Source organism: Cervus canadensis, chromosome X, assembly GCF_019320065.1.
Source record: "Cervus canadensis isolate Bull #8, Minnesota chromosome X, ASM1932006v1, whole genome shotgun sequence".
Classification (NCBI taxonomy): Eukaryota; Metazoa; Chordata; class Mammalia; order Artiodactyla; family Cervidae; genus Cervus; species Cervus canadensis.
In genome coordinates, this window is record NC_057419.1 from 100,608,458 (window position 1) to 100,622,895 (window position 14,438).

Here is a 14,438-nt window from a genome sequence, read left to right on the forward strand (position 1 = left end):
CTAGGTTTAGAGAAAGGAAAGGACAATTGGGAGCTGTTTAACCACTTCTCTCTTTTTCATACAAACTAAAGTTGAAAGTATTATTAACAAAAGTACCTTTACTATACAGTAGCAGAGAGATAGCAATGACCCTGGGGAGCTTCTAGTGCAACCTCCCCATTTGATAGTGTCAAAAAGGAGAAGGTCATACAACAAGTGAGGAGCAGAATGAGTGATATCCTCCAGTGATTTCAAGCTCAGTCTAAGCTATCTGTTGCTTTAAACAATATACATTACATTCACACTTAGCAATCCACTTCCACTTGTGTAACAACTGGAACCTTTCTGAATAGTCTGGGGCTCACTGTTCATACGAAATTTCAAGTACCTAGTTTATCAGTGAAATCTCGGAAATCTCTGCCAAAAGATTGTGTATGTGTTTGTGTGTTTGTTTTCGACTAGATTAACACATAGACTCATGCTCATTTTTTCTTAAGGAAGCTATTTGTTGGAGCACGTCCGTCCAGATCAGTTCCCAGCATTTCAACTTCAGGAAACTGTGCAGTTTCACTGTTCAAGTACACTGTGTTTTGTACTCTTCAAAATGAGCAATATGTTTCTGAGGATGTGGCAATCTTTTCATTACACTGACAAAGACATTCTGCTGGGGAGATATTCATTAAGATATGATATGACCTCTCTTTCTCTGCCCTCTTGCTTCGGCTCTTTATCATAGCTATATATCAATTTAATCACTAGCTTCTTGCTTCCTGGGTGATTTTCAAGGGAAATATACATACTTGGATGTTAAGATGTCCACTTTTTGTACATTCATAATTTTTAGCCCATCAACAGAAATGCAGTGAGTTTAAGTGATCTTAACTGATGGAATCATGTAGAGTAATAGTAAATGGCTTGGGAAAAAATGAAGCAAAGAAACAAAGCAAAGAATCTGTTTGGGAGCAAAAAGATTCTAGTTTAAAATACTGTTAGGATGAAGGCCTGAAAACAGTCTTTCAAAAGAGGCAGCTAGAAGCTATAAGGAAAGATGAAATGAACATGGGTACATGAGGGCAGAAAAGCAAACAGTAAACTCACACAAATTCAAGAGGACTTTCAGATTCATTTTTATTCCATAATTGTTTCCATGAGTAATACACTAAAGGATTTAACAGAGAAGCATGGCCTTTGAGGCTAGACATGGAGCATTCTATCAATGCAGCCTCCAAGACCTGATGCAACTGTGAACTAGAAATGAGTGTATATCGCAAGGGTGGGACTCCTGAAGTTTCTCCCCCAATTTTCACATTTTCCCCGTAAGCTGGCTTAAAACTCAACATTCAAAGAACGAAGATCATGGCATCCAGTCCCATCATTTCATGGCAAATAGATGGGGAAACAGTGGAAATACTGACAGACTATTTTCTTGGGCTCCAAAATCACTGCAGACGGTGACTGCAGCCATGAAATTAAAACATGTTTGCTCCTTGGAAGAAAAGCTAAGACAAACCTAGACAGCATATTAAAAACCACAGACATTACTTTGCCAACAAAGGTCTGTCTACTCAAAGCTATGGTTTTTCCAGTAGTCATGTATGGATGTGAACCATAAAGAAAGCTGAGCACCGAAGAATTGATGCTTTTGAACTGTGATCTTGGAGAAGTCTTGAGAGTCCCTTGGACTGCAAGCAGATCAAACCAGTCAATCCTAATGTAAATCAGTCCTGAATATTCAGTGGAAGAGTGATACTGAAGCTGAAGCTCCAATACTTTGGCCACCTGATGCAAAGAACTGACATTGGAAAAGACCCTGATGCTAGGAAAGATTGAAGGCAGGAGAAAGGGACAACAGAGGATGAGATGGTTAGATGGCATGACCAACTGGATGGATATGTGTTTGAGCAAGCTCTGGGAGTTGGTGATGGACAGGGAAACCTGGCATGCTGCAGTCCATGGGGTGGCAAAGAGTCGGACATGACTGAGCAACTGAATTGAACTGAGATGAATGTCAAAAGTGCTCTGCCTAAATTTTAAGAGATCCTTGCATTTTACTTTTTGGGAGAAACAAAGTGCCATAGGGCATCCAGTCATGGGAAAAACTAGGCAAAATAGAATTTTACAAATATATCCTGTTTTTACAAAAGGGACAGAGAAATAAAAGTCATAGGAATGATCAAAAGCACTATGAATAAGCTCTAGAGATTAGAGTTCTACAATCCCTGGGTTGGGACGATACCCTGGAGGAGGATGTGGCTTGCCTGGAGAATTCCATGGACAGAGGAGCCTGGTGGGCTACATCCACGGGGTCGTAAAGAGTCAAACACGACTGAGCTTAGACTAAGCGCAGCACAAAGGGGTAAAAAGTAATACGCCTAAATGTAGCTTTATTATTTACACCTCAGAAAAAAGCATTCAGCACAGTATGATCTCAAATATATAAGGACAAAATACCAGGAAAAAAAACTGTTAAAGAAGTATGCTAAAATATTGGTAAGGATTCTTTCTTTTAAATTATTGTATAATAGACATACATTACATTAGTTTCAGGTGAACAACATAATGATTCAACATTTGTGTGCATTACAAAATGATCATCTCAATAAGTCTATTTACCACCTGTCACCATACAAAGTTGCAATTTTTTTTTCAAGTGATAAGAACTTTTAAGAGTTACTTTCTTAGCAACTTTCAAATTTGCAATGCAATGTTACTAACTTTAGCCCCCATGCTATACATTACATCCCCATGACTTATTTGCTTTATGACTGGCAGTTTGTATCTCTTGATCCTCTTCACCCATGTTGCCCATTCCTCAACTCTTCTCCTCATGATTATTTCTGCTAATGAGACTATAGATGGTTTTTTAAATGACGCTTCTATGTATTTCTCAAAAGTGATCCTTACCTTGATTCTTGGTGAGAAGAGGGTGCTAATCGGATCACATTTGCCTTCAAAGCCTGATTCTGCTGATAGTCACTTTCACAGTGTGCACTTCATAATATTTCAGTCAAACCTGACCTAACTCTGCACTACTGCCATGTTTATAGTGACTGTTTTTATTTTTGTTTGTTTGTTTGTTTGTTTTCCATTTATTTTTATTAGTTGGAGGCTAATTACTTCACAACATTGCAGAGGTTTTGTCATACATTGACATGAATCAGCCATGGAGTTACATGTATTCCCCATCCCGATCTCCCCTCCCACCTCCCTCTCCACCCGATTCCTCTGGGTCTTCCCAGTGCACCAGGCCAGAGCACTTGTCTCATGCATCCCACCTGGGCTGGTGATCTGTTTCACTATAGATAATAAGAGACCACCTCCACCCGCCTGTGTCAGGGCGGAAATTAGGCACTGAAGAGACCGGCAAACAGAAGCCAAATAAACAAAGGGAACCGCTTCAGAAGGGACCAGTGCAACAGATTAAAATCCCCATAGATAACACCGACTACACCAGAAGGGGCCTATAGATATCGAGAAGTGTAAGCTGGAACGAGGAGCTATCTGAAACTGAACCGAACCCACACTGACCGCAACAGCTCCAGAGAAATTCCTAGATATATTTTCACTTTTTTTTTTTATGTTAAAAAAAAAAATTTTTTTTCCTTTTTATTTTTTATTTTTTCTCTTTTATTTTATTTTAAAATTCCCTATTACTCCCCCATTACTCCTTAACTTTCTTTTTCATAGATTTTTATGATTTTCTTAATTAGGAAAAAAAAATTTTTTTTTCTTGTGGGTTTTTTTTTTCCTTTTTCTCTTCTATTTTCTTTTTTTTTTCTCTTATTTCCTTTTAAAGTCCTCTATTACTCCTCTACTACTCCTTAATTTTCATTTTCATTACACTATAATCTTACAAAAAAAAAAGAGAAGCCCTATTTTTAAACCAAACTTCATATATATTTCTAAAATTTTTTGTGTGTGTTGTGGTTTTTGTTTTTAATATAGTATTTTTAAGAGTCTAACCTCTACTCTAGATTTTTAATCTTTGTTTTTCAGTATATGATATAAATTGTGGACATTTAAGAATCCAATATTCAGTTCCCATTTTTATTCAGGAGTGTGTTGATTACTCTCTCCCAATCTTGACTCTCCGTTTTCTACCTCAGAACACCTCTATTTCCTCCTTTCCCCTTCTCTTCCCAATCCAATTCTGTGAATCTTTGTGGGTGTCTGGGCTACGGAGAACACTCTGGAAACAGACAACTGCGTAGATCTGTCTCTCTCCTCTTGAGTCCCCCTTTTTCTCCTCCTGCTCATCTCTATCTCCCTCCTCCCTCTCCTCTTTTTCATGTAACTCTGTGAACCTCCCTGGGTGTCCCTCACGGGGGAGAATCTTTTCACCATTAACCTAGAAGTTTTATTATCAGTGCCGTATAGTTGGAGAAGTCTTGAGACTACTGGAAGAATAAAACCGAAATCCAGAGGCAGGAGACTTAAGCCCAAAACCTGAGAACACCAGAAAACTCCTGACTACATGGAACATTAAGTATAGTGACTGTTTTTAAAAGCTATGGGGCAGTGCAGAGCAAAAGCATGAAGCAGAGTTTTCAATTCCCTCCACTGAAATGCGGAGAAGGCAATGGCAACCCACTCCAGTACTCTTGCCTGGAAAATCCCATGGACGGAGGAGCCTGGTAGGCTGCAGTCCATGGGATCGCTAAGAGTTGGATGCGCCTGAGTGACTTCACTTTCACTTTTCACTTTCATGCATTGGAGAAGGAAATGGCAACCCATTCCAGTGTTCTTGCCTGGAGAATCCCAGGGATGGGGGAGCCTGGTGGGCTGCCGTCTATGGGGTCGCACAGAGTCAGACACGACTGAAGTGACTTAGCAGCAGCAGCAGCACAACCTTGTACTTATAGTCAACAAGAGGGCAGATCTCATGCTATGATTCTTAACAGCAATAAAGTAAATTTTTTTAAAAAAGGCTAAAAAATTCTCTCTCGAATATTCCCTGGTTAGGATTAGGTTAGTGGTTAACTACTGGTTAGGATTCCACATTTTCACTGCCGAGGGCCCAGGTTCCATCCCAGGTCATGGAACTTGGAGCCCCCGAAGCTGTGCAATGTGGCCAAAAAATTAATAAAACTAAGCCAAAACTAGATAAAAATAAAATTTTATAAAATTTCTCTGGTTCCCACCTCTCCTCTACCTGCCACTGTATTTATGTGATTCCTTTGGGAGCAAACCTTCTCAAAGGGAAGTCCTGAACATCTCCAGTTTCACTAACCTTTCTTAAACTTACTCAGTCAGATGTTATCTCCCTGCCCACATCTACACTCCACCAAAACTTTCAAGGTCAGAGGTGGCTTCCAGGCCCGAAAGCTAATGGTCACTACTGAGTCACCAACCTACCTAATCTATGAGCAGTGTTTGGCACTGTCATCATCCCCTCCTCCTAGAAATATTTCTTCAATTGGTTTACCTCTTACTTCACTGGTCTCTTTCTCTCAAATCTCTATTGCTGAATTCTTCTCTTCTCTCTAGTCTCTTCATGTTGGGGCTGCTCCAGTCATAGTCCTTTGTCCTTCTCTCTATCTTTACTTCCTTCCTTGGTCACCTCATTGAAGCTTTTAGCTTTAAGATTATCCATTAAGATGACTTCCATATTCTTACCTCCAGTCCAGCTCTGCATTTCCAACTGACTACATGATAGGCATCTCAAACATTTTCAACACTGAGACCCTGTTCTTATACCTCCCAACAAATACTCTTAAACCTGCAAATTTTCCCCATCGTTTTCTCCATCTCAGTTAATGCAATACCAGCATTTCAGTTGCTCAGATCAAGTACCTTAAAGTCATCCCTAACTCTTCTCTCTTTCTCACACATTTCATCTAATGTCAACAAATCCAATAACTCTATATTCAAAATATATCTAGAATGAGAAAGCTCCTCACAATTTCCACTGTTACTACGCTGGTCCAAGTCGTAATCATCATCTCTCACTCAAATTGCTGACATAACTTTCTAACTAGGCTCCCAGCTTCACTGTCATCTCTGCTCCCCATAGCCTATTCTCAACACAGTGACTCTTTTCAACAAACCAAATGTATCATGTCATTTTTTCACTCACAATTCTCCAGTGGCTTCCCATTTCATTTATAGTAAAATGCAAAATCCATACAATGGCTTCCAAGGCCCTACTTGACCTGACTGCCATGGCATCTCTGAGTTCACCCATACTTACTCTCACCTTTGCTCACTCTGCTCCAGCTACTCCTCTAAGCACCAGGCACACTTCTACCTCATGGCCTTGCATTGGTTTTCCCTCTTGAATCTCCCACCAGATATCTTCATGGCTAGCTTTCTCGTCTCCTTCAATCTTTGCTCATACTTAGAACTGAACTTCACCATCTTTTACATTTCTAATCCTTTGTCTCCTGCTCTACTTTTTTCAGCAGCTCTTTACACCTTCTAATATATGATTTGTTTATTAACTATACTTATCTTGTTTATCTAAATCTATCTCCTGTTGGAATGTCCCTCCAGAACAGGAATTTTTAAGTTTTATTAACTGATGTATCTATTGCCCTCACATAAAACAGCATCTGTTACAAAGTAGGTGGTGACTAAACATTTGGTCAATGAATCAATAAATGAATCTAAAATGGCCTTTAAAACTAAGTACGTTTAAGGAGTTCAAAAATATAAAGAAATGAACCCATAAAACAAAAAACAGGACAATGTGGGAAATCAAGGAGCTTTGCTTTGAAGGTAGATGCTTCATTGTGTAGTAAGAAATATAGATATTGGAACCAGATGGGCCTTAGTTTGAATCTGGGCTCTGCCACTTATTATGTGACTTTGGGCAAGCTTTTCAATAGCAGTAATTCAAGATTCACCATCTGTAAAACTGGAACAATAATGACTCATAGAGTTGTTGTGGAGGTCAAGCATCTATCCCAAAGCTTGACACATAAGAAGTCCTCAATAATCTTTAATCATAAGTACCATGTCCTCCTCCCACTCCCTGCACTGCTAGAGTGAGTTACGGCTGAATTTCTTAGGCTACTTTTCTGGACACAATAAGCATCTGTTAAATTAACACATGATTAAGTGCCTATCACACTGTAGCTGTATGTGAACCGTGAAATTCCAGATGTTCAAACTGGATTTAGAAAAGGCAGAGGAACAAGAGATCAAATTGCCAACATCTGTTGGATCATAGAAAAAGCAAGAGAATTACAGAAAAAACATCTACTTATGCTTTACTGATTACACCAAAGCCTTTGACTGTGTGGATCACAACAAACTGGAAAATTCTTCAAGAGATGGGAATACCAGACCACCTTACCTGCCTCCTGAGAAATCTGTATGCAGGTCAAGAAGCAACAGTTAGAACTTTACATGGAACAACAGACTGGTTCCAAATTGCGAAAAGGAGTACGTCAAGGCTGTATATTGTCACCCTGCTTATTTAACTTACATGCAGAGTACAACATGCAAAATGCCAGGCTGGATGAAGCACAAGCTGGAATCAAGATTGCCAAGAGAAATATCAATAACCTCAGATACACAGATGATACCACCCTTATGGCAGAAAGTGAAGAGAAAATGAAGAGCCTCTTGATGAAAGTGAAGGAGGAAAGTGAAAAAGCTGGCTTAAAATTCAAAATTCAAAAAACAAAGATCATGTCATCCAGTCCCATCAATTCATGGCAAATAGATGGGGAAACAGTGGAAACACTGACAGACTTTATTTTCTTGGGCTCCAAAAAATCACTACAGATGGTGGCTGCAGCCATGAAATTAAAAGACACTTGCTCCTTGGAAGAAAAGCTATGACCAACCTAGACAGTATATTAAAAAGCAGAGACATAACTTTCTTGACAAAGGTCCATCTAGCCAAAGCTATGGTTTTTCCAGTAGTCATGTATGGATGTGAGAGTTGGACCATAAAGAAAGCTGAGCGCCAAAGAATTGATGCTTTTGAACTGTGCTGTTGGAGAAGACTCTTGAGAGTCCCTTGGACTACAAGGAGATCAAACCAGTCCGTACTAAAGGAAATCAGTCCTGAATATTCATTGGAAGGACTGATACTGAAGCTGAAGCTGAAGCTTCAATCCTTTGGCCACCTGATGGGAAGAACTGACTCGTTGGAAAAGACCCTGATGCTGGGAAAGATTGAAGGCAGGAGGAGAAGGGGATGACAGAGGATGAGATGGTTGGATGGCATCACCAACTCAATGGACATGAGTTTGAGCAAGCTCTGCGAGTTGGTGATGGACAGGGAAGCCTGGTGTGCTGCAGTCCATGGGGTCACAAAGAGTCAGACATGACTGAGCGAATGAACTGAACACTGTAGCTATAAAATCAATGGAAGAAGCTTTCATGATTGTTCCCTGAGTCAGGTTTGTCCTGTCCTCCTCATTAACACATAGCTTGGGCAAAGTGCTTCCAAGTCACATGTACACTATGGTTCTCCTGCCCTACCCAGCCCCTGCTACAGGCTCAAAGCCAGCATCTTCTGAAGAATTGCCTGCCACCTCCAGGCACAATGGATTTGAGTGGAAAAGCATTCTGAAAATGTACAAGCTCCAATTTTGCCAAAATGCCTGTGTAGTGCAACACAGTCCAGGAACAACAGATCTCTATGGATGGGTGACAGAATGTCAGTAGCTGGCAACAACTCATCTAAACTCATCGTTAAAGACTTTGGGACAGAGTCAATTAGGAAGAAAGCAGGAGTCGCAATACTCATATCAGATAAAATAGACTTTAAAATAAAGTCAATGAATGATCAATAATGATCAAAGGATCAATCCAAGAAGAAGATATAACAATTATAAATATATATATATATATATCCATTCAACATAGGAGCACCACAATATGTAAGGCAAACACTAACGAGTATGAAAGAGGAAATTAACAGTAACACAATAATAGTGGGAGACTTTAATACCCCACTCACAACTATGGATAGATCAACTAAACAGAAAATTAACAAGGAAACACAAACCTTAAATGACACAATGGACCAGCTAGACCTAATTGATGTCTATAGGACATTTCACCCCCAAACAATCAACTTCACCTTTTTCTCAAGTGCACACGGAACCTTCTCCAGAATAGATCACATCCTTGGCCATAAATCTAGCCTTGGTAAATTCAAAAAAATTGAAATCATTCCAGTCATCTTTTCTGACCACAGTGCAGTAAGATTAGATCTCAATTACAGGAAAAAAATTATTAAAAATTTAAACATATGGAGGCTAAATAACACGCTTCTGAATAACCAACAAATCATAGAAGAAATCAAAAAAGAAATCAAAATATGCATAGAAACAAATGAAAATGAAAACACAACAACCCAAAACCTATGGGACACTGTAAGAGCAGTGCTAAGGGGAAGGTTCATAGCATTACAGGCTTACCTCAAGAAACAAGAAAAAAGTCAAATAAATCACCTAACTCTACACCTAAAGCAACTAGAGAAGGAAGAAATGAAGAACCCCAGGGTTAACAGAAGGAAAGAAATCTTAAAAATTAGGGCAGAAATAAATGCAAAAGAAACAAAAGAGACCATAGCAAAAATCAACAAAGCTAAAAGCTGGTTTTTTGAAAAAATAAACAAAATTGACAAACCATTAGCAAGACTCATTAAGAAACAAAGGGAGAAGAACCAAATTAACAAAATTAGAAGTGAAAATGGAGAGATAACGACAGACAACACTGAAATACAAAGGATCATAAGAGATTACTACCAGCAGCTCTATGCCAATAAAATGGACAACTTGGAAGAAATAGACATTTCCTGTCTCTTAAGAGTCCCTGTCTTTTGTTGCTTCTATCCGTTATCTTGAAAACTGTTATGCTGTATTTTTTGTCTTTTATTTTTGGCAGTTTTGGGCAGGAAAGTCAATCTGGTCCCTGTCGCTCCATCTTGATTGGAAACACATGTCCCCCAGTACCATAGTATATTGTCCAGTTACTGAAATGACTAAATTTGAGACTGTCCAAAGACAAACTTTAGCGATATGTGATAACCAAAAGAAATGGAGTAGCAGGCAAGTTATCATTATAACAAAGTCAAAAACAGAAGTGATGGTAGACCGAAACTGAATGGAAATAGCAAAATTAAATAGCAATTGTGCCACTGTGATAAGATTATGAGATTCTTAAAAGAAAACTTACCTTTAAATGCTAAAATTACTTAGGTTTTATAAAGTTTATAAAATGAGGGACTTTTTTTAATCCAACTTTCCTCAAAACACTAAGTTGAAGGACTGGATTCTTCACACATATAATATAATAATATTATATAAAAATATAATAGAAAAACCAGCACTTCATATTGAAAATACATGTTCATAATATTTCCATGTTACAGAAGAACTTAAATACTAAAAACACCTGCTGTCTGCACAATCTCATGAATGTGAATACTTTTAAGCAAAATCACATTGAAGGCTGAAAGCCAAAGTGACAGTCTACACATCCAACCTGTCAATACTGCTCTTTAAACCCCTTTACCAGACATTTGAAGAGTGCTATAAAAATTGACTGTTTTAACATACAATATTCTTTTGTGTATTTAATATTTATGAATACCTACTATGTGTGGCCAGTACTGTTCAAGGTGTTTGGTGACATGCTGATGAACAAGACTATCCCTGCTCTCATAGAAGATTCATTCTATTGCAGGAATACAGACTATCCTATGATGGGTTTGACTAAAAAGTTCATTCAGGTTTTTTGTAACATCATATGGAAAAACCCAAGTAAACTTTTTGGCCAATTCAATACCTGCAGTTCCTTTGAGTGTTATCAAATCCTTATGAGGTAGCCTGGCAGAGATTATTACCACTCCCATTTTACACATAATGAAACTGAGACTTCCCATGGTAAAATAACATTCCCCAGGTCACATAATTAATTGGTAAATGGCAGAATCAGGAATTGAGCTCTTATCTTCTGATACCCAAGCCATCTTTTCTCTCTATAGTAGCTTTTCTCTCTATATAGCTGATTCACCACCACAGTGAATCAGCCTAGTAGCTATGTTATATGCACCCATGGAGTGACAAGGTGAAAGACTTGGGAAGTCTTCCCAAGTCTTTGGGAAGGCTTCCTGGGATGGTTATTTCTTGTTCTATATCTGTTTTTCTTGCACTTCGATTTTATCTCCCAGGCTAGAATTTAGATCATTGAGGGCAGACCCAAGTTTCATATTTCTATTCAGGTGTATCCCTGTAGGGTTCTCTAGAGGAACGTCTGGTGAATGAATAATTGGATAATACATTTAATGGCTTACGGAAAGGATGGAGGACAATTCACATTAATTAGGGATTCGTTCTACACATAATGGGCAGAGGACTCTGCCATCTCATGAGTCTACTCACATAGCCTATAGGAGCAGGCTATAGGCTATATAACCTCTGATTTCAAAATGCACTCACAAGTCAAAAAGACTTTGAACAATGTCTGGCACAGAGGCTAGCTTAATTCTTTTTAAAGCTACTACAGGGACCATTACAAGCATGGCTGTTACTGCTCCCAATAAGAAATAACTATAAAGTGGCACCTGTGGAATACCACTCATGTTCATGTCCATATGGAATACTTCTTGAAATTAAAACCTTTATATATAGGTTGAGGGAGGCTGAAATTGCCACCCCAAAATATGACTTGTTGTCATAAGGGTTATTTGAGCTGGTTATTTCTAAGAAACAGCAGGCAGAGGAGGAGCTCTGAAAACCAATAGAAATTACCATTTTGTAAGATAAATTTATATTTATAAGGGAAATCTCCATTTATAAGCGTGTCTCCCTTTCTGCACCAGGTAGAAAAGGATGACTCTCAGTTTCTAGAAACTTATTAACGCAGAAGGCCAGGACTTAAATCTGCGGAAAAACTTTACCCTTGTTTACTGTGTCCCCACTACTGACTCCCCACTCCCAACACCTTCTTTTATCTTAGCTAAAAATGGTATTTAAGGTGGTGGTTTGAGTTATTTCAGAGAGTTATTCAATATTCTTGGGTCTCTCCCATGTATGTAAGAGATGTATTAATACCCATTACTAAGCTTCCATTTGTCTTTCTCCTGTTAATCCTGTCTTAATTACAGGGGCATCTCACCTGAGAACCTAGAAGGGTAGCAGGAAAATTATTTTCTTCCCCCACCTTGGCCACACACTTTAACTAAACAGTCAACATTATGGAAATAAGGCATGACTCTATGTACTCAATGTACATACTTCTGCATCAGCAATTTCATATTCTGAGGATTCCATTCCAGAACATCTTTCCTCTTGAACGCACCTATAAATAGGTGAAAAGAGAGACGGTAAATACATCTCACTTGCCACTAATTCTCTGTAATACAGTAAAAATGAGGTTCTGTTAAGAAAAAAACCAAGCACTCCAAATGGTATCACTTGTGCTAAAACCCATGTTACCAAACCCAGATTTAATGCCTAACCTAACTGCAGTCTCAGCCTTTACCAGTAGTGGAATCTTAACCCACCAGTTTGGAACCTCCTAGTCAGTACCAATTAGGTAATCTGTCACATGGTCCTTTCTATCCCCCAAAGGAAGAAGAATGTCCTGGCCCCAAAATAATCCTTTCTTTTCTTTTGCTAGTAATTCCCTGGCCCCAATCCTCTTCCTATAAAAAAACTTCCATTCTATATAACTCTTGGGATGCTGCCCAATTCATGAATCGCCTCATAAAGTCAACTAGATCTTCACATTTACTCAGTTAAATTTTGTTTTTCAACAGTTCAAACAAGAAAAAAATTTTTCTTTTATTTTTCTTTTTTTCTCTTTTTTAAAAAATTTTGAAAGTATGATAATACATTTATAGGTGAGTTGGAAAATACAGAACAAAGTTACATATAGTTCTACCATATATTACAATTATTTTGAAGTAGGTAAATTAAGATTTTTAGTTGGAGTTTCAATATCAAACTCTCAGAAATTAATAAAATGGATATATAGAAAAGTAGAAGGATATAGTAGACCTGAAAAGCACTGTAAACCAATTAATTAAACACAGTTAAGGTTTATACTATTTTCACACAAGAGTAAGATACAAATTCTTTTAAATTCCCATAGACTATAAACTAGGAGACACTGGAACATATCCAGGGGTGTAAAACTAGGTGGTCTAAAGGTATTGAAATCATAGTCTGTTCTCTTATCATTCTGGAATTATGTTAGAAATCAATATCAAAAGATATTTGAAAATAACCCATATATTTTCAAGTGCAATGTGACATTTACCAAGAGAGATCTTTGACTTAGCCATTGAAAGCATCAATAAAGTTAAAAGACTGAAAAAAACACAGAGGGTGACTGCAGAGAAGAAAGCATTTAAATGAGAAATTAGCATCAAAGATACTTTAAAAACCCCATGTATTTGGAAATTAAATGTCCACTTTTAAATGATGGGTGTATCTAAGAAGCCATAACAATTAGACCTGAGAATATAAAGAAATACTATTCATAAAAAAGGAAATTAACATATGATATGCTAATATTAACTCTCTTATTTTTCTTAATACATAACATTGTCAATCTTTGAGGTGTCACTTTTCCTACAGAGAAAGTAGTTCTGCACCATATTTATAATAAAGTAAGTCATCTGGACCAGCATTACAATGAAGTTTGCTGTAGGTCTCAATGCCTCTTTTTGACAATGGTAAGCAAAGCAAGCTTAAAAAAAGAAAAACAAAAAAAGCCAATGTGTATGGACAAATGTTCTTAAATTTAAGACATTATGAAAAAATGTCTTCAGGCCAAATTCATTTTGTTTCTTATAATTAGAGAAACTCTCCATTCTTTAATAATTAACAATTAATTTCTATCAAAATTAGAATTTTGATGCCCAGGGAGAGAATGAAGCTTAATGGTACACTCAAATCTAAATACCAGCTTACTTTTCACCAAGTAAGTGGAAGATGAGAGAGAAAAAGAAAGTGGGAGAGACAGAGAGAAAGAAGAATCACGTCTCTCACTTTAAATCAAAAGCTAGAAATGATTAATCCTAGTGAGAAAGGCATATCAAAAGCTGAGATAAGCTGAAAGCTAGACTTCTTGCACCAAACTGCTACCAAGTTGTGAATGCAAAAAAAAAAAAAGAAAAAAAGTTCTTGAAGGAAATTAAAAGTGCTACTCCAGTGAACACACAATTGATAAGAAAGCAAAACAGCATTATTGCGGATATGGAGAAAGTTTGAGTGGTCTAGAGAGATGATCAAACCAGCCACAACATTCCCTTAAGCCAAAGCCTAATCCAGAGTTTAAAAAACCTGTTTATTTTCATTTACATGCAGAGTACATCATGCGAAATGCGGGGATGGATGAAGCACAAACTAGAATCAAGATTAATGGGAGAAATATCAATAATCTCAGATATGCAGATGACACCACCCTTATGGCAGAACTCGTGCCTTTTGATGAAAGTCAAAGAGGAGAGTGAAAAAGCTGGCTTAAAACTCAACATTCAAAAA

The 14,438-nt window shown here is 37.8% G+C and overlaps 1 protein-coding gene across 5 annotated transcripts in view; it reads right to left on the minus strand.

Annotated features, from left to right (window-relative positions):
* Positions 1-14,438, minus strand: part of PASD1 (PAS domain containing repressor 1) — a 120,224-nt gene that overhangs the window by 15,313 nt on the left and 90,473 nt on the right. For all 5 annotated transcript variants that reach the window (XM_043458861.1, XM_043458862.1, XM_043458865.1 and 2 more), the window contains one exon: positions 12,183-12,246. In XM_043458861.1, the coding sequence (XP_043314796.1) occupies positions 12,183-12,246 (64 nt within the window). The remainder of the gene's footprint in view (positions 1-12,182; positions 12,247-14,438) is intronic.